General features: G+C 38.7%; 1 protein-coding gene across 2 annotated transcripts in view; it reads right to left on the reverse strand.

Moving 5' to 3' along the window:
- The window catches only part of PDE7B (phosphodiesterase 7B), a 576,923-nt gene that overhangs the window by 305,403 nt on the left and 248,374 nt on the right, over positions 1 to 23,146 (reverse strand). Inside the window, exon 1 of one of the 2 annotated variants that reach the window (XM_019420494.2) lies at positions 7,543 to 7,875. The exons of the other annotated variant lie outside the window; for it this stretch is intronic. Coding sequence (XP_019276039.2) covers positions 7,543 to 7,563 — 21 coding nt within the window. The 5' untranslated portion in view covers positions 7,564 to 7,875. Of the gene's footprint in view, positions 1 to 7,542; positions 7,876 to 23,146 lie in introns of those variants that run through there. 2 annotated transcript variants of the gene reach the window in all.

Raw genomic sequence — 23,146 nt, forward strand, 5'->3', positions numbered from 1 at the left:
AAAGTCCTTGCCTTCAATCTCTCCCTCTCATAAGCATGCATAGGCACTTGGAGACAACATACTAATACAAAAGAGGACACTATTTCTCAATTACTTTATTTCTAAGCCATTGAATTAAGTGATCAATATATTTTTAACAATTAAAAGAGATTTATGGAGAAAAGTTTTTTTTTCAATATATGAAGTTTATTGTCAAATTGGTTTCCATACAACACCCAGTGCTCATCCCAAAAGGTGCCTTTATGGAGAGAAGTTTAGAATGTTGGTTCTGGTCATTGAAAAACTGCTACGACACAAATTCTTATCTGTGGTATGTTTATCTCTTTCATTTTATTTTTACTTAAAGATTACTCCTTACTCCAAACATAGTAAAAAGGTCTAGAAAAATATAAAATAAAAAGTATTGAATAACTAAAACGACTAATACCTTTCTCCATCGAATTAAAAACAAAATTGAAATTGTCTTCATTTAGTTGAAAAAGCAAGAACACTAGTCTTAAAGACATAGAAATATACTCTGTTTCTATGACATGAAAAACAACTTTTTTCTTAAATTTAATGAGCTTTTCTAAATCAAGGCATTCTTTAGACCCTTGTATTACCGCAGCATCTCCTTTTATGAGGCTGCTTCTACACTTTTGTGAATGACTGAGCTCTTTCATCTGACTGGACACAGCTGGCAAGTGGCATAATGAGAAAGGGAAATGAAAGTCTTTTTTTTTTCTCCTGTAAAACCAAAACATGTATAAATCATATTCAAACTGAAGCATTAGTTGCCTGTATTATAAGCTACACGTCTTAATACAAATAGTGTTTTCTACTGTTTTTTGAATATATGATATCATATATTTTAATTTAAAGAGTCTATCAATGATGAGCAGTTTCCCTAAACACTATTTGGATGAATATAAATTTTGCATATTTAATTAATTCAAAAAATTAAACCAAAGTGACCAATTCTAAAACAGAAAATTTAGGTAAAATGTTCAAACCAATAAAATATGTACTGTAAAATATGTACATTCCGTTTATGGAGAAAAGTCTCAAATAGTTGGGCACACAACAGGCCATAAATTTTTCTTAGGCGTATGTGAAGGCTGGAGGGTAATTTGGCCTTCACTAAGCCCGCTGTTTTGTCCATGATGAAACTGGTCCTCAGAGTGACGATTGGCCCAAAGTTACTCAAACAGCAGTGAAGGTTTATCTATCTCCTCACTTTAGGACTGTTACTTCCTGGTCATACTGTGCTCCCTCACCATATCAAAGGCACTTGGGAAAATTCAACAGGATTGAAGGAAGAAGCTAATGAAGCAATTTAAAAACAAAATAGAACTCTTATTTTACTTTCTATTTGTTCTCAACTTTAAGTATCACAGAATAATACATAAATCTCTGTAATTTCCCCCATGGTAGACATAATAGGTTTATGGGGAGAAAAGTTGGAACAATTCTAAAGTATATACCTGAAAAGTAAGTCTTGCTCCCATTCCATCTCCAAATTCTCCCAGGGACATCCATTGTTATGATTTTTATTTGAATTTTCAGAAATCTTCTATCAGTGTGTATGAATGTGTATATATAGCTGTGGAAGTGTTAATGTAACTTTTTTCTTCACTTACTACATACAAAAACCATTCCAGACTTGTGTATGTAGATCTAGCACATTCTTCTAAATAACTGTGTGGCTTTCTGTTGCATAGGTTTGAAGTAACATATTCAACAACTCACCTATAATTGGGTTCAGGAAGTTTCTGGGTTTTTTAAATATTACAAACAGTATAAAAGTAAATATAATTTGATATATTCTTAGACTAAAATTTACTAGGGTCAAAGAATATGTAAATCATTGGCCATTTGATATCTTTAGATACCAGATTTTGACCAAATCAGGTATATGTTAACCTCCTATGTCTATACCTGGAAACGGCCCTCATCCAGACTGGCCCAGGACCTGACCTCCTATCCCAGGAGAAGAAAGGAATATTCTTAGAACTCAAAACTCTTAAATATCCTTCAGTGTATTTAAGTCATGTATTAACTCCTTTTTTGAACAGAATCTTTCTTTTGTATGTCTGAAGCTGTGGGCAAGTAATGATAATTTTCATCATGTGGAAAAGATATTTTATGTATTTCTTATAGATATGTTCATTATGACAATGTAAAACACAAAACGTATTAATAAGAAAATAATCTGAACAGGAGTTTTAATCAAAAACCTTATGTGTATTTACCAACCGCTAGAAAGGAAAAACTAAAACAAATCTCCAAATTTTACAAAAGGAAACTCCATCAACATCTCATTACCAATCTTAATTTTTTCCACATTCTCTTTACAAATGTAAGAAAGGGAGGAAAGGAGACAGGGAGGAAGGTTAAATGTATGACATAAACTATCTTTGCTGGCATATTGGCTAAGGCTATTATTTTCTTATTTCTATACTATATGCAAATAAAGCAGCCATGAAAGGATTTGGGTTTTCAAAATATTGGGATAGTTATACATTAGTATATTAAAAATTATATATTGTTTAACAGTTTCCTGTGTATTTAGTGTCAAGTTAGTTTTAGGTTTACCTGAAACTACAAACCCTGCTCCCTGCTCCACATGCTTGAGCTGTTAACTAAACTGTCATCCAGAGGCGATGCCAGCAGAAATGTTCTGACCCACGCAAGATCTCACCAGTGTCTGGATTCGGGTAACTGAATTGCACCAAATCCTACCACTAAGATGAGGCAGCGACTCCTTCTCATCAGGGCAAGGCCTCAGAGCAGGTACTCAATGGACAACCAGTTCACCAAAAAAAAAGTTCCTTCTGAGAATTCCTCCAATTTAATTATCAACAGGTTGTCAGTTACTCTAAAGAAACCGGAATTGGAGGTAAGGAGATACTAAATGAAATAATACAGAAAATCTAGGATAGTGATGGGCACTTTGGAAAAAGACACTTGTCATCTAACATGTAAATCCGCAGCTACAAACAGTAGCTGTCCCTTTACTGTCTGAAGGAGTGCCAGGGCCGTGGAGTAGCACATCAGCCTCACACAAGAGAAATGGAGCAGGGATACGTGACCTTTCCTGGGAAGCAATAGTCTTCCTGAGGAGAAATTCTCCAAAACCCAAGGTCTTGTTTTGCTTTTGTTTGTCTTTGGCAATGAGAGTATTTTGGAGGTGAAATTATGTGAATTTGGATAACTGAGCGAAAGCCAAGAATAAAGGGAAGTGGTAGAAAGGATGGAAGAGGTGGAAGAATAAAAAACAAACTAACGCTATTAAGTCAATATTAATCTTGTCAGGGTAAATCACAGATTTGGGAAGGAAGAAGCCATCCTTGAAATAGTCCAATAGCCTCACTTAAAGACGAGCAAACAGAGGACTCTAAAATGTAAGAAATTTGCCCTGAGTCACATGGGTCATCTCTGGAAGTTCTGAGCCACTATGTGAAGTTTCCTAGCACTGAGGGCACTTCCCAGAACACAAGCCCATAGCAGCTTGTGACCATTCCTTCCTTGTGCTAAGTGACTGCTGGCATCTGGGACTTCTGTTAAAGTTCTCAAAGGGCTCCTGCTTTCTATAACTCCTAGGGATTCCAAGTTCAAGCAATGATAGAGAAGACACTATCATTTCCATTGATTTAATTCACTGATATAATTCACCATCTCAGGCTTGTACAGTAACGTAATTCAACAAATGGGATAAAAAATAAATAAATATTAAGGTTGATTTATTTATTTTGAGAGAGGGAGAGTGCGCCGGTGTGCGTGCACATGTGAGCATATGAGTGGGGGAGGGGCAGAGAGAAAGAGTGCATCAGTGGGGAAGAGGTGGGGGGAGAGAATCCCAAGTGGGCTCCACACTGTCAGCAGAGCCAATGTGGGACTCAAACTCAAGAATGGAACCAGGAGATCATGACCTGAGCTGAAGTTAAGAGTTGGGTGCTTAACTGATGGAGCCATCTAGGCTCCCCAACATTATATTTTTTAAGAACACCATTACATATATTATTTCAGAAGAATGACAATGCCTTCAATTGATCATATTAAAGATCACAATAATAGAAATAAATACATAGACAGAAAATTTAGTTTTTTCTTAAATTCCAATTTGGATAAAGTCACCTCTTCTGTTTCATTTTTTTTCATCATCACCTCCCTTGCAAACTCTCCTTTGTTCTCCCACTTATTTCTTTGCACAGACTGTGCTATTTGTTTATATGTGCAACCAGAATATAAACTTCCCAAAAGTGGGACTCATCACTTATCTATTTTTTACTTACTTCACATGTTGAGAGCACACTTTGATGTCTTTTGAATAAAGGTTTGACATTTTCACATTTATTTATGAATGGAATTATATAAAAAACTCCGAAATGAGATTAAGAATGCTATAAACGTTTCATCTAAAAACTACTGTTAGAAATATAATATAATCCGTTTCCTTTACAGATAATGAAGCAATGGCTCAGAGTTACCCAGCTAGTTAGAGCCTGAATGAGGGCGCCCACCCTGGTCACTTGTCTCTGTCTGCTCCTCTTTTTAGGGTTCTCCGTGAAGTCACTTTCTAAGTACAAATTAAATCATCTAGATACTTAAATGATTCTTGGGAAAGTATAAATTCCTTGGTTATATGCTAGAACTTTGACACACTTCTCTCTCTGTGTTCAAATCTCTAATAACGCAGGAATACAGCAGATATTGTCATTTGGGGTTTCTACATCCCTTTTTCCCTTCCCTCTCCCAAATTTCCATATCAAGCACTTTAAAAATTGCTAATATACCAAGTATGCATCATCTCAAGCATCAAAGTTAGCATGTTGACAAAGTCACCTAGGATATTTGTAGAAGCCAACAGTACTGATCGCACAACTGCTTCCATGTGAAGGATGGAAGTGTTCCCCAAGGCATATCATTAGGAGAAATGGGAATGCCACCACGAGAATGCACTGAGGGAGAGGGTCTCACTGCATGTCCAAATGCAATCCCTTCTTCCTCAGCCAGATGTACCTCCTAGAGGAGTTCTATAGGCTTGTCTATAGGCTACTTTGGGATACATGTGCTGAATCCATAGGGTGGTGAGATTTGGGGGATAAGACATTCTGTACATTGAGGGCCCTCAGTAAGTTACCTACTTTCCCCATTAGCTGACCCCCCAAAAGTCAGTGTGAGTTGAACCATTTAGAATACCTGTTAGCTTTTACCTTTAGAAGTTCTGAAGTCAATCCTAATTCTTAATTTTGATAATGATGCCCTTTTCATCTTGCTTGAGATTGGCTTACTGCTTAAAAAATTCCTTCTAATACTATGTCGTGTGAGTTGATGAGTAGCTTCCCCTGTGATCTGAACCTAGCTAGGAACAAATTAGACTTTGGAAGATTAATTGTGAGGCAGAGGCATATTCAAGGTGGTACATTCCCACTTTGAGGAAATTTGGTGATTTTACTTTTGAATCTGTTTGGAGTAGGAGGTCTTTTGGCTGAAAACAACACAAGCCAACGTTTGGAATGTCCTCATCTGTACCATTGATGTGTTGATTTCTAGATTATATTTTAGGCCAGACTAACATCAAAAATATTTTTCAAAAACAGTCAAAAATGCCATCTCTTAAAATCACTTAAATAATTTATAATATATGAAGGGTAGTAAGTGCTCAGCAAACATTTTAACTAGGTATTTATTGAGAACTGACAATAAGTAGTTTTGTGCTGGACACTGTGGAAAGCACTAAAAGATGTACAATTATTTTCCCTAAGTTGGTGTCTGTTCCTAACACATCTTGGATTTTTCCACCCTTCCCCAAAGTAACTTGATTCAAAAAAGCGTTTCTCCCAGCCACTTTGCTGACACGTAGTCACCACGATTTTCTCTCACGTTGTTCAACTGGGTGAGTAGAGTCTGACATCGGACCGCTTAGTGTCAGGTAAAAATCCCCATGAAGAGGAGGCAGTCTTTGCAGTTGCAACTAGTTAACTTTGGGCTTCTACTGGAGACAAGAAGTGACTTCATTTTGTTGGAGAAAATGTCAATCAAGACGCAACTACTGACACCCATCTTTGTTTCACCAGCCAGGAATAAAAGATAAAGCAGAGGAAATGGAGGAGCTGCAGTTAGGCATTTGCAACACACAAAGTCCTTGTTTTCCCACTAGGCGCTGCAGAAAAGCAATTGTCCATTCACAGCACATCCTCTGCATTTCAGAGCTAATATTTTTGCAGTTCTTAACTTATAGTCTTATGCAGTTAATTTTGTTAACCCTTTGAAATGCACAATGTATTTGATGCCTTGCCTAATATTACTGCTAACATGACCCAGTTTTTTAAAATTTCTGTTTCTCGAGGTTGGGAATAGAAACCTTGAAAAAAAAAATCAAGTAAGAAACACTGGAAACAGGGTAATGGTTTCAAATAATCCTGTCTTACTTGCTATTGCGTAACTTTGAGAAGGGTAATAAGGAAATCCATGCGAACCATATGCTACTTGAAATGTTTTTACAAAAATTGACTCTTTGGGCAGAAATGATCTTTAGCAGGGGTCCCCCTCAGCGCATAATAATAACGTGTCATTGAAAACAACATTAGCTCTGTGTTATTTGCCCTGCTTCTGCAGCATTTAGTGTGTTTACTGTATACGCCTGCCTTCTGGTGCAAAGAGATTTACTCAAACAGGCACTCTGGCTAGAGCACATGAGGAACAGAATCTATGGATGATTAATTAGATCCCAGGCTCAATCACTTAAGTCTCTAGTTAAATATCTCACTCTGCTTTCAACTATTGTAGGAAAGATAATTAGCAAATTTGCAGTGTGAATAAAGAACTTTTTCGTTTCCTTTATACATAATAAGATCTAAATCACTGGTCATCTAACTCAGTGCCTCCGTTTCCCCTGCCGACTTCCAAGTCCAGAATATTAAAAAAAAAAAATGCAACAAGGTGATAAAGTGCGTTTTCATCAAGAATTCATCTTTCTGACATACCTTCTATAGGGTTTTCTACCTTCAACTTTATTACCAGCTTATTCCTCTCTCCTACTAATTTCTTCATTTTGAAGTCTGCGACCAAACAACATGACAAACTTAAGAAAAAAAAAAAACTGATATTTTCCCCCTGTCCTGTAACCCTCACCAAGCTCTGTACCAATATTTTCCTATTCTGTCTTCACTAAAAGGAAAAATGATCCAACTCTAAGATTTACATTGAGGAAGAAATATTGCATTCATTAAAAAAGAAAAAAAAAGAGAGAGAAGCCCTCCTCAGTGGGGGCTCCAAGCACAGCGAAAATCCTGGAGTCCCACATTAGGGCTGGTTGGAATGAAACAGTTAATTCAAGGTAAGTGATAATGTTTAGTCAGTTCACCTAGAAAAAGGAAGGAAATTCAAAAGCTGGTTGCTGTAGTAACGATTACAGACCAAAAAAAAAAAAAAGTATATATATGTATATATATATATAAATATATGTACAGGTTCATTTTAAATAAAACTCCTGCCATCTCTCTGTGATTCTGTTCTCTCAAGAAAAATGAGCTTGCCGCTCAAATTGGTCGTACCTACCTCAACCATTAAACAAGACATTTAACCATAGTGGCAGTTCTGTGACCTTTGAATGCCGTGAAATCTCTGAGCGGTGCTGCTTGTTCATGAAGACTTGTGCTGCAGAGTCCAGCAACTTCATCCAGGATTAGGAATATAATTAAGTAAAAAAAAAAAAAAAATTAAAAAAAAAAAAGGAAAGAAAAGAAAGAAACACAACAGCACACAGAGAGATCGAGAGAGAAAGAAGGTGGAAAGAGAGATCCTCTCTGGGTGAGCACACCACTTTTCTCCCAGGCGAGCGCTGGGACAGAGCCGAGTTGCTGCAGTGCCCAGACCCACCGACTGGCTGGGGGAGCGGGGCAGGCAGCCGGCCGGCGAGGCTGGGAGGTGCCGTCAGTTGCCACAGGCAAGGAAAAGCAGAGACCAATCGGCTTCAGCTCTGGCAGCTTACTGGAGTGGAGCTTTTCTGTTTATGTTTCCTCATTTCGAGAGTGACGTCAAAGGGTTTAGTTTTTCCTCTGCATGTGCTATTAATTTTAACGTACGGTACTATGGGAGGAATGCGTGTGTGCCTGTGGTTAGCCCGGGCACCCCACTCTCAGGAGGACCCAAGGAACATTTTCTATATTCAGGAATAAATTTTTAAAATTTAAAATACCTTGGGGTTGAGTGTATCAAAAGACAAAAACAAAACCAAAAAGCAGACCAAAAGCCTCAGGCTAAATAATAGCAGCAAGATTTATGTTCTGTTTTTTTTTTTCCCCCAAATGTGAGAGTATGTACATATGCCCGCTTCACAGCTGTTGCTTATTTTCAAACTAATTCATTTTCAAACTCACCTAAAAATGAGTTGTTAGTTAATCTTTATAGTCATGGATGCAGAGTTCTGCAAATGAGCTGGTGAGTGATGTTATGTGCGGTGAAAAATAGAAATCATGTTTACGCTGCTGATCGCTGATTTTCTATCTTTCCTCCAGCTTGTGTGGAGAAGCCTCAGGAGTATTCACGCCAGGGAGACAGGGAGATCCTTCCTGCAAATCCCCACAGGGAGTCATTCAAGAAGCTGGGCACACTGAGGCCATACAGGCATGCCTGGGGTTTCAGCATGTCCTCTCCCAAAGTGTGTGAAGGTACAGTTATTTAAGGATAGTTCCTCTACCAGGGGCCCCAGCTCATCCCTGTTTTTGTCTTGCTACTCTGGAAACTCTCAGTGGTGGCCTTGTGTTGTTTCTGCCTCCCCCATATTCTCTCCGTTCTCCCCCTGCCTCATTCTGCTAACAGAACCTCTTTTTTTCTTTTTCTTTTAGAAACTTTCCTTTCTCTATGGATTGCATAGCCTTCCCCAACTCCCCACCCCTCACCTCCCATCCCATTACAGGGGCATGTGACCCAGACTGGCCACTTAGATTTTTCCATTGCTCTAAACACAGAAAATATTTGAGGGGTAGGCACATCACTCAAGAAAGGCCAGAGTCCTTTTTCAAATATTAATACTGATACTTTGAGAAAAGAAGTATTTATAGCTCTCTAAGAGCCTATGTGCTAGGGTTAAACAAGCCTGTAGTTGTTAGGGTTCATCTTTGATGCTGCAGATACAGCAATGAACAAAACAGATAGTATCTGCCTTCAAGCAGTTTACATTTGGGGGAAAGGGGAACACAGGCAATAAAAATAAGTAACTATATAATATCCATTGGTAATAAGGCTTTGGAATGAAGGAAAATAAGGGCAAAAGTGTGTGTGTGTGTGTGTGTGTGTGTGTGTGTGTGTGTGTGTTTGCTATTTTAGGTGCAATGATCATGGAAGCAACATGATAAAGCAACTTTGAGCAGAGTCCTGAATGAGATGAAGAAGAAGATCATCTGTGTCTCTGAGTTCCAGGCAAAGGAAGCTGTGCAAAGTCCTCAGTTAGGTGAATGATTAGCATATGCAAGAACAAGGGAAATAAAGTGGCTAGAGGAGAATGAGTAAAAGGAAGAAGTGGTTTTAGGAAGATATGTCTGGGTCAAAATCAAGAAGTATCTTAGAGGCCGTTTAAAGTATTTAGACTTTATTCCAAAATGGAAAACAAATAAGAGTATTTTGAACAAAGAATGCCTATGATTAACATAAATTCTAAAGGGATTTCCTCTCTCTTCTGAATGGAAAATAGACTCTAGAGAAGCAAAGATAGAAGCAAGGAGACCAATGATGAGGCCATTGCAATAATGGCTTGAACTTGGGTGAAGGTGAAGAAGGTGAGAGGGTCAAATTCTAGAAGTGTGTGTGTGTGTGTGTGTGTGTGTGTGTGTGTGTGTGTGTGTATGCTTATAGAATTAGCAGGGTTTCAGGATGTGGGGTGTGAAAGAAAGAGAGGAATCAAGAATAATTCCCAGGATCCTGGCTTGAGCAAACTAGAATAGAGTTGCCACATATTGATATGGGGGTAACCAGAAGAAGAATCTGGTTTTAAGCTGAAGTAAAAAATGGTTCTGACCCTTCATTCAACAGCAACAAATATTTATTGATTACGTACTCTCTGTAGGCACTGTTTTAAGTGCTGGAGACAAAGCAGTGAAAACAAACAGACAATAAACACAAAGACCCTTGCCCTCATGAAACTTCGATTTTTCTGAGAGTAGACGACAGACCATAACGAAGTAAAAGATTATATAGGATACATTGAGCAGGAGATATGGAGTAGATGGTTAAATACACAAGCTGGAGTTCAGGGAACGATAGATCTATGTTTGGGCTATAGATATAAATTTGGAAGTGGTTGTATATTCAAGGTATTTAAAACAACGAGATTGGATGAAATTACCGAAAGAAGTACAAATAAAAAAGCTCCAGGAGGGGCGCCTGGGTGGCGCAGTCGGTTAAGCGTCCGACTTCAGCCAGGTCACGATCTCACGGTCCGTGAGTTCGAGCCCCGCGTCAGGCTCTGGGCTGATGGCTCAGAGCCTGGAGCCTGTTTCCGATTCTGTGTCTCCCTCTCTCTCTGTCCCTCCCCCGTTCATGCTCTGTCTCTCTCTGTCCCAAAAATAAATAAACGTTGAAAAAAAAAATAAAAATAAAAAAAAAATAAAAAAAAAAAAGCTCCAGGAAATCCAACATTAGATAGTCAGGAATATGAGAAAAAAAACCAGTGGAGGAGATTGAGAAGGAACCTCTAAGAGATAAGAAAAAAAACAAGAGGGTGAGATCTTGGAAGACAAAGGAAATTTTCAATGATTGGCTTTGTAAAGTGAAAGTAAGATGAAGACTGAAAATTGACACTTGAATTTAGAATGTGTAATCATTTGTGCCCTTGAAAAGATCAGGTCCAATACAATAGAAAGAATGAAAGGTCAGGAGAGAATATAAAAAACAAAAAGTGGGGACAGACCTTATAGGAAATTCTTCCAAGGTGTTTTTCCCCCAAGAAGAGGAGATAAATGGGGCAATAACTGGAAGGGAGAGTGGAGTCAAGAAGGTATTTTTAACATGGGAGAAATATTGGAATTTTTGTATGCTGATAGGAAAGATCCAATTGAGGAGAATAATTACTGATGCAGAAGAGAGAAGGGAATAAAGTTGGAGACATTGAGTGTGTGATAGGCAGAATGGCCCTCCAAAGATGACCAATCCCTGGAATCTGTGAATATATTATATTACATGACAAAAGGGACTTTGCAGATACAATTGAGCTGATAGATCTTAAAGGAAGGAGATTAACTTGAATTATCTGGTGTGCTCAATCTAATCATATGAGCCCATAAAAGCAGAGAATTTCTCTGGCTGGAAGCAGAAGAGAGATGCAGAAGAAGTAGTTAGAGAAGTTCTAAGTAGCAGAAATATTCAACACAGTACTACTGGCTCTCAGATGTAGAACCCATGTGCAAGGACCAGAGAGAGATCTCTCATTGCTAAGGGCTGTCCCCAGCTGACAGCAGCAAGGAAACAGCTACCTCAGTTCCACAGCTGTGAGGAATTGTATTCTGCCAACAACCTGAATGAACAACCTGAAATGGATTCTTCCCTAGAACCCCAAGGAAGAAACATAGCCCTGCTGACATGCTGTGTTCAGTCTTTTGAGACTCTAATCTGAGTACCTAGTCAAGCCACCTGCAGATCTATGAACTAATAAAGTTTATGTTAATCTGTCACAGCAGTGATGGAACATTAGTATAAAGTGATTGGCTTTCGAAAGCAGCATGGATGATTCATCCATAGAACCAGAAGAGAAGGCAGAGTAAATGGTAGAGGTATATTTCTTAGTGGGTTGTAATGGTGGTGCAAGATTGTAAAAGCTCTCTGTGATTTCAAATTTCTCAGTAAAAGAGGAAATTAGGAGTATGGACTAAAAGAGAGGATAGAAGAATTGGGGAAGGTTTGAGGAGAAAAGGTATGAAATAGTCATCCAGAAGAGTAAAAAGCAAGAGTTCTCATAGAAGTAGAATATGATGATGACCAAGGGCTTATGTGAGTTTAATTGTCATGAATTAAAGTGATACCAGACAGCATGTTACCTTTACAATATCCATGAGACATCCAAATAGAAATGTCATATGGGTAGTTTGGAAATAATTCTGGGGAGCTAAGGGCAAATGAGATGCTATTGAAAGCCATGGTGGGCATGGAATCACTCGATGAATGAGAATAGACTCAAGGTCTGAACTCTGGGATCATCCAATGTTTAGATATTGGAAAATGATCGGTGATCCATTGAAGGAGACCAAAAAGGAGTGGCCATGAAGCTATACACACTACCAAGATAGTGGTCTCTGAGAAGTCAATTCCCAATAGTCGGTGCTATGGACTGAATTGTTCCCACCCACTCCCCCCACCTCCACCCCACCCCACTGCCACACCAATTTGTATGTTGAAGCCCTAATCCCCAATTTGACTGTAATTGGAGATAGGGCCTATAGGGAGGTAATTAAGGTTAAATGAGGTCATAAAGGTAGGACCCTAATCCAATAGATCTGGTGCCCTTATGCAAAAGGATGAGACACCAAAGATCTCTGTCTCCACCATGAGAGAATGGAGCCAAAAGGCAGCTGACTGCAAGCCAGGAAGAGAACTCTTACCAGACACTAACTCTGCTAGCACTTTGATCTTGGTCTTCCAGTCTGCAGAACTTTGAAAAAATAAATTTCTATTGTTTAAGTATCCAGACTAGGATATTTTGTTATGCAACCCAAGTGAACTAATACAGTTACATGAGTCATGAATTCTCTTTTTTGCTTGCAGCCATTTCAGTTGGCCCTCTGTTACTTATAACAGGAAGAGTCCTAACAAATTCAATATACAGTGTCAATGTTTCCTAGAAGTGACTGTCAACTCTCCTCTCCCTGATATAAATACTTCACCACTTGCAGCTTGAGAAACTTTAAGGATTTATCTGTGTCTATATCTATCTAATCATTTCCACCACACACAAAGATTCATCTAAGACTACTGTGTTTAAAATACTAGCTGGTTTTCTCAGGCACCATTATTTAACATATACTTTGGAGTATTCTTTGAAACATGACATTTGAAGTGACCACATTTTCTGCAATTTATTAGTTATAAAAATAATCTAGAAGGAGCCACCTTATTTCAGCTTCTTCATTTTCTTCCCAAATTCCCTTTTTAAATAGCTCATGACTCATAGAAATGACCACTCTTAGTCATTTTCTTTCCTTTACAATTTAACTCTCTATTTTCTCTATTAACAGAATAGAAGATGTGATTCTTTTTGTGCTGCATCTCTACAAAGATAGATTTCTCAGTGACCTTAAAGACATTAAATTTGTTCAAGGAATACTTATTGAGCATAAATTATTGGCAGAACCCACTGGTGTATGTTCAACACACTATTGGGGTTGACAGAGATCAGCAGGATGTGATGTCTACCTTTAAAAGTCATATATTTGGCTTCGAGGGTAAGATACAGGTTGTTATAACAGTAATAAGAGGAAAGATGCAACAAGGGCTCTAAAGATAGAAAAGATAACAATGGGAATTCAGAGAAAGAGGATATTACTTCCCACAAAGGGAAGACTTTGCATAATGTCTGAGATTGCATTTGTCCTGAGCCAGGTAGAAGTGCTCTATTGAGAGACTGACCTGTAGGTCGAGTATAATGGGAGTATAGGATATGGGAAAAGAATGATATATTGTGAAGCAAACATCGTAGATGAGTGAAAAATTATAGAAAGTGAAATCTAAAATTTGAATTTTACTCATTGGGGAATAAGGGATTATTAAAGGTTTGCAAGTAGGGAATTAAAATAGCAGTAGTGTATCCCTATTAGCAGAATGGTCCAGTGCTGGGTACAGACAATTAAACATGTGATTTACAATACAGTGGAGTGAATAATGTGGTAGGGAAGTTCGGGGTGATTTGGGAGTATATAGGAGAGAAATCAACACCAGATTTTTAACTCAATAAAGCCTTCTCCCTGAAAACAGTGACATCTGAGATGAGTTGTAAAGGATAAGTAAGAGATACTCGGGTAAAAGAGAAGGAATACCTGAAATGATTAGGAGCCGCTCCAATAAAAAGAGAGGGTACAGAGGATGCAAAAGTATTACATGCTGAAATGATAACACTTACAAACATGGACAGGTGAAGATGAGCCTGGTTTATTCCAGGAACCAGAGCAAGTTCAGTTTGGCTGGAGTGATAAGAAGTGAAGACAGTATGGTTTTTTTAGTCATATTAAGAAATTGGGATTTTGTTCCAAAAGAAATGGGGATATATTGAAGACTTTTAAACAATAAAGGACATGATCAAATTCGTATTTTGAAACATGACTTTGGCAGTTGTATGGACACCAGAAGAGAGAAGTCTGGAGACAGGAGGACCAGGGGGGAAAGTACAGTAGCTTGGATGAGGGTGGGGGTAATGTAGAAGGAGAGATATGAGATGATTTCTCATTGTTTGGGAACAATGTCATCAACACGATTTGGTGATGGATTGAAGGTGAAAGTTGAAAGACTTACTGTGGGATGACAATACGGAACAAGACAATCAAGGATGATGCTGAAGTTTCAGCCATGGCAAATGGGTGTCACTTATTGAGTTAGGTCTGGCAGGGAAGATGATAAGTTCAGTTTGGAGCCTAACATCAAAGTGAAGATGGATATGTTGTCCTCAAACTGGGCAGAAAAACGTAGGTTAGGAGAACAGTTTTGAGCACCATCATATTGTTGAAATAAGCCATATGCACTGATGGAATCACTCAGAAAGTGTGCCCAGCATGAGAACAGAAAAAGATCTGAAGAGAAACCAAAAGGAACACAACATTTAAGGGCTAGGCAAAGGAAGAGAAATCTATAAAAATATGGACAAGGAGTGGCAACATAAAAAGAGAAAAGGAGGATGTGGTGTCATAGAATTTAAGGAAAATTGTGTTTCAAGTTGTAAAATATAACTAATAATGTTAAATCTGCTGACCGGAAAACAGGACAACGTCTTTTACAACTACTAAACCACTATAAAGCTAAAACATCAGGGTATTGATGGAGGTACAAATAAATAGAAAAATAAATCAATAGAACAGAACAAAGTCTAAAAGTGAATCAATATGTATACCAAGTTCATTATATGATAAAGGTGGTGTTTTGAATGAGTCAAGAAGGAACAGACTACTTCATCAGCTATGACAGGACAAGGCTAGCCATTTGGAAAATGCAACATCCAAGTGAGTGAAACTTAAATTCATTCCCCAATCCATTTACAAATATAAACTGTAGTTAGGTAAAAGACTGAAACATGACAAGCCAACACCATAAAATCGTCAGAAAGCATATGATTGGAAATATGTGATTTCAAAGTAGAGAAGACCTTTAAAAGGTCTTCAAAAAGCAAAGGCTGCAACAAAGAACATTGATAAAGTATCTTACACCAAAGTTAGAGTCTTCTGTATGACCAAAGACATTATAAATAAAGATATTTTCAACCTATACAAAACATAATAAATATACATTATTACACATTAGTAGATTTCTATCAGATTTATAAAACAGAGAAGACGGTCTGGAAAGAAAAACACAAAAGGAACACCAGTGTTCAAGGGCTACGCAAACAAAAAAAAAGCCTTTAAAAAATGTGGACAAAAGTGGCAACATAAGAGGGAGAAAAAAAGAATGTAGTGTCACAGAATCCAAAGAAAATTTTTTTAAGAAAGGTAAAATAGACAGGGTTTTAAATTTAGAAATTTTCTTTCAACCATGAAGATGGGTGTAACAACCTCTGTGGAGTCTGGGGCAGGTCATTGTCTTTTCTCTCAGCCCTTCCTAACTGGTACAGAGCCCCCAAGCTTAGTGGTCTCCTCACCAGAGTCCTGCAAGGACACTTCCAATGCACACCATCCTTCCTCATCTATCAACTCAACATTCCTGTCAATTGATCTATATTTTATACCACCTCTCCTTTCTGTTTCACTATAACCTTGTCTGTCAATCTGAGCCCTCCTCCTTGTTGGTGATAGAATAGTAATGCAGTGAAAGCACATCTTAATGCCTTTGAAAATGGATTTGTTGCTTCTTCACAGGAAAGTTTTTGTCAAGCATAAAGGAAATAATGTTTACAAATATTTATTGTGTGCCTACTATGAGCTGAAAACTTATATCATCCGCAACAAAATTCATTACCAATGAATTACTTAAAATTTGACAAGAGAGAAATATTTGTCCTACTACTGGATTTTCTTCCTATGCATTTAAAATAATTTGCATTTCAAATCATTTTCTCTTTTGCTTTGACCACTGCTTTGCTTTCACCAAAACGGTTTCCCAAATCAAGACTATCTTTGGAGACCATGTTTTCCAAAGTGCTAATTTGGCTCAGAATCACAGCAAAAATATCAAATAGAAAACACAATTGGAAAGCAAGAAGCAAAAAAAACCCTAAACTCTACCATTTAATGCTTATCATCAACCATTCCCCATCAGAGCGAATTTGCAAATCACAATTTAGCTTTGCTTACCCCCTTTCCTATGTGTGACTAGACTCTCCCTCAGCCTGCAAGCACCAGGAACTTTTGTTTTTTCTGCAGCTCCCTCGCCTTCCTCCTTGCCTTCATCTAGCTACTTGTGAGCACACCTTCTAGAAGGCAGCTCCTTCCGCAGCATTTTCCAGCCTCATTCTTCCACTCATTTCCCACCCATTTTGTGGGTCCATTTTCCATTCCTCTACTCTCTCCGGTCCAAGCTGGAACTGTTATCATGTCAGTAACAATCATAGAAAGCCCCTATTCTGAACATGGTAGCTATCTGATAACCTAATCCACATGGAAGTTTTTATAGAAGGGGGGAAAAAAGGTTGTGTCATGAAACCTGTGGCAATTTACTTTCACACTGGAGTTTTCTAACCTAGAGACATGCCATGTTATGGGCTGAATTGTGTCTCTCCAAAATTCATATAGTGAAACACTAACCTCCTGGTGTCCTGGAATCTGATCTTATTTGGAGATATGGTCTTTGAAGAAATAATTAAGTTAAAGTGAGGTTGTTAGGGTGAGCCCTCATCCAATATGACCTATATCCTTATGAGAAGAGATTAGGACACAAATGGGTACAGAGGGAAGAACATGTGAAGACGAAGGGAGAAAGCATCATCTACAAGCCAAGGAGAGAGACCTCAGAATTAAACAAATGCTATGACATCTTGATCTCAGACTTCCAACCTCCAGAACTACGAAGAAATACATTTCTGTTGTTTAAGTCACCCAATCTGTGGCATTTTGTTAATGGCAGCCCTAGAAAAAGGTCTTAAGGCAAAGACTTCGGGGAAAGTTGCTTCTTCAGAACATAAGAGGTAAAGGATTTTGTGTATTGGACTGCTTGTGTGTTTCTTTTTGTTATATCAATTTAGATTTTCCTATAATTCACATTTTGTTTTTCTTATTGATTAAATTTTTTACATTGCTAAAGGTCTTGCTTTTTGCAATACAGAAACTATAATTTGGGGTACCTGGGTGTATCAGTTGGTTGAGCATCCAGTTCTTGGTTTCGGCTCAGGTCATGATCCCAGGGCCGTGGGTTCAAGCCCCACGTCAAGCTCTGCACTGAGCATGGAGCCTGCTTGAGATTCTCTCTCCCTCTCCTTCTTTCCCCCTCTTCCACTCGCACTCCCTTTCTCTCTCCAATTAAAAAAAATGTTAAAGAAATTATAATTTAAAAGTCCTAATTTATTAAAAATTTGATGTTTAATTACTTTCTTTGCAATGTTGTAGCAGGGTTCCTTTAAATAGCAATTACCCTCAGTTCATTTGAAATAGAGATTTTGTATATAAAGATTATTTTTTTTGCCTTTTAAAAAGGTTTTAATTTTTTGAGTTTTTATAAAATTAACTTCACAGGATTCCTTAATAAACTTTATAAGATCTAAATGTCTGAGGACATTGAAAACCTGAATTCCATTTAACAAAGAAAGGTTCAAGTCACACGTTATTTTTTAGGAATCTAGTAGTGGGTAGGAAAACATTTTACCTATATTTTAGGAATGCATATACATGCCTTTCTTAAGAATTCAGTCTTATACCCCCTGTAGGTAGTAAGCTGTATGAGGTCACTAGATTTGGTCTAACTAGCTGCGTAATGTACCTCGCACATTACCTGACATTTACCAGGCCATCAGTTCCTAGCTCTTTAGTGGCTGAATTGATGAACATATGAGAGTGAATGGAGGAGCTATATGTGAGTCAAAGAAAGCAATTCAAAAAGACAGAAAGGAGGTCCTTACAACAACAGTCAAAACTATGCTGGGAGCTGGTAGCAGTGAACTATGCTGCGAGTCCAGATTATGTGAATCTAAGGGAAAGGGCTTGGATGTTTTATTGAATGATCAAGGCATGAGGCTCATATTTTGCAGGAGGAAAAAGATTTTAGTGGGCAGGGCAGTAGAGCAGATATTCCACGTTGCATTAAAAAACAGCTATAACAGGGGCACCTGGGTGGCTCAGTCAGTTCCGTGCCCGACTTCGCTCAGGTCCTGATCTCACAGTTCGTGGGTTCGAGCCCTGCGTCGGGCTCTGTGATGACAGCTCGGAGCCTGGAGACTGTTTCGGATTCTGTGTCTCCCTTTCTCTGCCCCTCACCCACTCACACTCTGTCTCTCTCTCTCTCTCAAAAATAAATAAACATTAAAAAAAAAATAAAAAAAAACAGCTATAAGAAATTATGTCTCAGAGAGGGTGGCAAGCAGCAGGAAACGCCACCTTTACATTTAGTTGTTCTCACAAGAGAACCACAAAAATACATGCAGAACTGGTATAGTGTGGATACAAACAGTGAATTGAGGAGATGCTTCTTGATACCAAACCAGATATTCCCTGAGGAACAGATCCTTATGTTAAAGGATGGGCCGATGTATTCATGTCAGGTCTCTTATCCCAATGTCATTAAACGGCTTTAACTAATTGGAAGAAGCAAGCAGTAGAACAAGCGTATACGTCTGGCAGCTTCGTGGCTGCAGAGATCACCGACTTTTACAATTATTGGATCCATGGAGGTATGGCGAAGCCTTTGCCACATGTACTACAGAATCCCTCTGTAAAAGACCCCAGAGGTATGTGATGACTTTCCTCTTCAGATATACAATCACAGTGTGACAACTCTGAACCTTTATCTCAGGAGAGGGGCCAGAGGGGGTGTCTGGTACAGTATGAATCTGCTATGTTGATTATAACTCATGTGTTAACATAACATTTAAGAAAAAAAATGTTTTTGTAACAAGAAAACTATTTTGTGAACATGGAGATATATGCACACAGCATTTTAAATGCTTAGTAGGGCACCCTCACTTATTTATTGAGGTAGACGTTTGTCAACAGGAAAACATTCTTGGTTCTCATATTTAAAAAAAAATAGCTAGGGACATATTTCAGCAAGAGATTGAAAACATGGATGCAGTTTTCTCTAGAGTGGTCAATTTTTTCTCCCTATTATCTCCCTGCCTGCTTGTTGCCATGGTGCATGACAAATCCACATTTTCTATGCTTCATGATCTCAAATCAATACTGACTTTGCCACCTTCTCCATGTTTGCTAGAGATTAAAGGAACACCCGTATCACACACATGAACTTACCAATAAATAAGCAGCAGGGGCCAGTAATTTTCTAGTTTCTTGAGAGGCTATAAAATTGATCCAAATATATCATTCCCTGAGTGCAATTCAAACAATGTTAAGCTTTTAATTCTTTCATTTTCCTCATCCTCTAGACACCCAGGCTTATTCCCCAAGGCAATGCCAGAACTCTTCTGCCCCGTTCGTTCCACTGATAGGTAAGAAAGCAGAGTTTTTTCTAGCTGGCTTCTCTATGATTTACTCTTGAGTTCAGGTAGAGTTGTAGCCCAGCGAATTCCTATCATCCCAAGGGGTGCCTCTCCCCGGACTCTCACAGAAATCTCCATGAACTTCCCATTCCTGGGCATAACCTACATCAACTTCCTTAAATGGGTTGTTTCCAGACTGTTCCTCACTCTCTCTTCCTCTGAACACACTCTTCTTGCGGTGACAGCTCTCACCCCTGATTAAACCGTCATGCTGTCAAACACTGGCTTCTCTGAGTTATTTTCCTTTCTCCCCAGCTTTGCCTCATTTCTGGTCACCAGCCTGCAGTGCAAGGTTGTTATGATCTTCTTATTCAATTTCTGGGAATTCTTGCCTTCTTGTTTATTGTTCAGTTATAAGTTTCAGAGATATTTCTGCTTATATTTGATAATATTTTGTTTTCTCCCAAAGCAACAGATAAAATGTAAATTTATGACAGGAACATTCTCTCATATTTTCATAGGTAATACCTACACAGAAATAATTGATCCCATATTTATCATCATTTGTTGTCTATTTTGTATCTTCATTGTGCAAATCGTGTTCCCTGCACATGATAGGTGCTCAATTAATTATTCAACTCTTTACTCAAATGCTTTCCCTTTGCTACTCCTAAACAAAGCATCAGATTGGATGGCTAGCCTTTTGTAACTGCAGAGAATATGTAACCTAGCATGCACTGCACTTGTCTCCATGGTTACCAAATTTCTGTGAATGGCACTTAGAGTGAAAAAATCTATAGGGGGAACTGAATATTGCTCATTCTTTCAGATCGGGCCCTTCTCTTCCCGACTCTTTTTTCTCTTACATTTCCATCCTAGGCTGTTCATGGTAAGAATCCTAGCACACTTTGTGCAATAGAAAATCCTTCTGGGACACCTGGGTGGCTCAGTTGGTTGAGTATCTGACTCTTGATTTTGGCTCAGGTCATGATTTCACGATTCATGGGATTGAGCCACTTGTCAGGCTCCATGCAGACAGCGCAGAGCCTGCTTGGGATTCTCTCTCTCTCTGTCTCTGCCTTTCTCCCATCTCAAAATAAATAAATGGACATTAAAAAAAAAGAAAAGAAACCCTTCTAAGGAGGACAGGACATCATTTTTGTATTTTTTTTTGACTGTTCCATGAGCATCAACCCACAGAAACTGAAGCTAACCACAAGAAATGTGAGGACAAAGCCTAAGTCTATTTTTGACAAACTCTAACCAGGGATCCCAAACTTGAGGAGCTCAGAAACCTGGGGTTCAGTAAGAACAGTAACTGTGGAGGGGTGGGGATCCTAGTACCCAACGAATGAAAGCTGAAGATGAAGAAGATGAGTGCTCCACAGAGGCCATCGGAGCTGCTGGCAATCGTGACCTTAAGCATGGTGCAAAGGCTATTTCTCAGCTCCATGTTCTTTATTTTTTTTATTTTATTTAAAAAAAAATTTTTTTTAACGTTTATTTATTTTTGAGACAGAGAGAGACAGAGCATGAACGGGGGAGGGTCAGAGAGAGGGAGACACAGAATCTGAAACAGGCTCCAGGCTCTGAGCTGTCAGCACAGAGCCCGACGCGGGGCTTGAACTCACGGACCGCGAGATCGTGACCTGAGCCGAAGTCGGCCGCTTAACTGACTGAGCCACCCAGGCGCCCCTCAGCTCCATGTTCTTAAAGTGTGGCCACTTGGGACTTCCTGGTGGGACTTTAATGATTTTCCAGGAAGAAAGGGCAACCTGCTGGGTACTGAATGTTCTTCGGAGATGAATGTGGATTGTGCTACGGTCAAGAACAGGGTCCAATGCTAACAATAACCTTAATTATCAGACTATCTTCTTTTCTTTAACTAAAATGCATAGCTGAGTTTGAGATATAAAGAATTTTCTCCATTAAAAAAGACCTATATCCATATTCAAAAATCATGCTACCAACAGTGACAGATAACTACAGGTGAGAATGGCTAAAAATTCCTTCCTGCAGACAGCTGTCAGAATCAAGCTCCCTCCCACATTGTAGGGATGGTAGAAAGAGTAGAAAGGAGTTCTGGGAAGCCTTCTTCCTTACACTGTCCTCCTCAACATTCTGAAGCTGCTCTAATGAGTACCTCTTCCCCCTTCCTCTCAAGTCAGGCAAACACAGAAGTGCAAATATCTCTTATTCAATAGTATGTCAGTACCAGTGATGCCCGAGAAAGACACAGGCTTTGTTCCGGATCTGAAATTTAAAGCGGGGTAAAAGATATTCTCAAAAGATAGCAAAAATGCATAAAAAGAACTACGGAAGCCATCACTCCGGGCACATCCTGGTTTCAGTAGTGACATACTCAGTAAGTGTAAAGGAACATAATGCTACTCACCACAATGATGGGAACACTTCTTGAAAAGGAAGAGTTTATGAATTAGATGACATCATTGAAATTATATGTAAACTCAGAAAAGAACAAGTCAAAGAAACATTCGGAAAAGTAGGTGAGACAAACAGCAAAATATTATTCACTTCCATGAAAACTTCAGAGGGCATTCCACAAACCAAAGGTTAACTTAACTTTGCATTGACTCTTACAAACAGAAGGTAATGGCATAATTTTCTCTGGTACACTATATACAGCATAATTTGTTCTGTTGTTGTTATTATTATTATTATTACTATTATTACTATTTACAAATTCTTTATTTTTATACCAATTGGTTTTTAAGAATGTAACAAGAACAAATTTTTCCCTTATTTCTCCCAACTCTTTGATGGACTTCTCCTTTTGCTCCACAGCTAGAAAGCGGGTGGACTGCAGTGAGGACAACTAATGAGTTTGTGGAAGGAGGGGTTGTGTATTACGTTTCTTTGTAAACCCCATTGCTTCATACCCTGGTTGGCAGATTTAGGTACTCAGAGAGTGTTTGCTAAAAGGTTGAATGAATGAGCTGAGGAACTGTTAACTTAAGGGAAAGAACATATTGCTTTAATATTTGTTATAATTCTTATGTTAACACCTGGAGAGGACAGGTCAATTGGACCACATAAAGGTGAAAGGAAGGGAATGACATTTGCTACACAGTTAGAACATGTCCTGGGCTGCTGTCATATGTGATCATAGCCAATCCCCATAATGACTCTGAGAAGGTATCATTATCCGCCTTTTACAGGTAAGCATGTAGAATTCTAGAAAGAATATGAACCTGTCCAAATTCATATGGCTAGAGCTAGGATTTAAAGTCAAATGCTGGGGCGCCTGGGTGGCTCAGTCGGTTAAGCGTCCGACTTCGGCTCAGGTCACGATCTCGCGGTCCGTGAGTTCGAGCCCCGCGTCGGGCTCTGTGCTGACTGCTCAGAGCCTGGCTCTCTGTCTCAAATATA

This window comes from Panthera pardus, unplaced genomic scaffold (genome assembly GCF_024362965.1).
Source record: "Panthera pardus isolate Hobbes unplaced genomic scaffold, ASM2436296v1 HiC_scaffold_17, whole genome shotgun sequence".
Taxonomy (NCBI): Eukaryota; Metazoa; Chordata; class Mammalia; order Carnivora; family Felidae; genus Panthera; species Panthera pardus.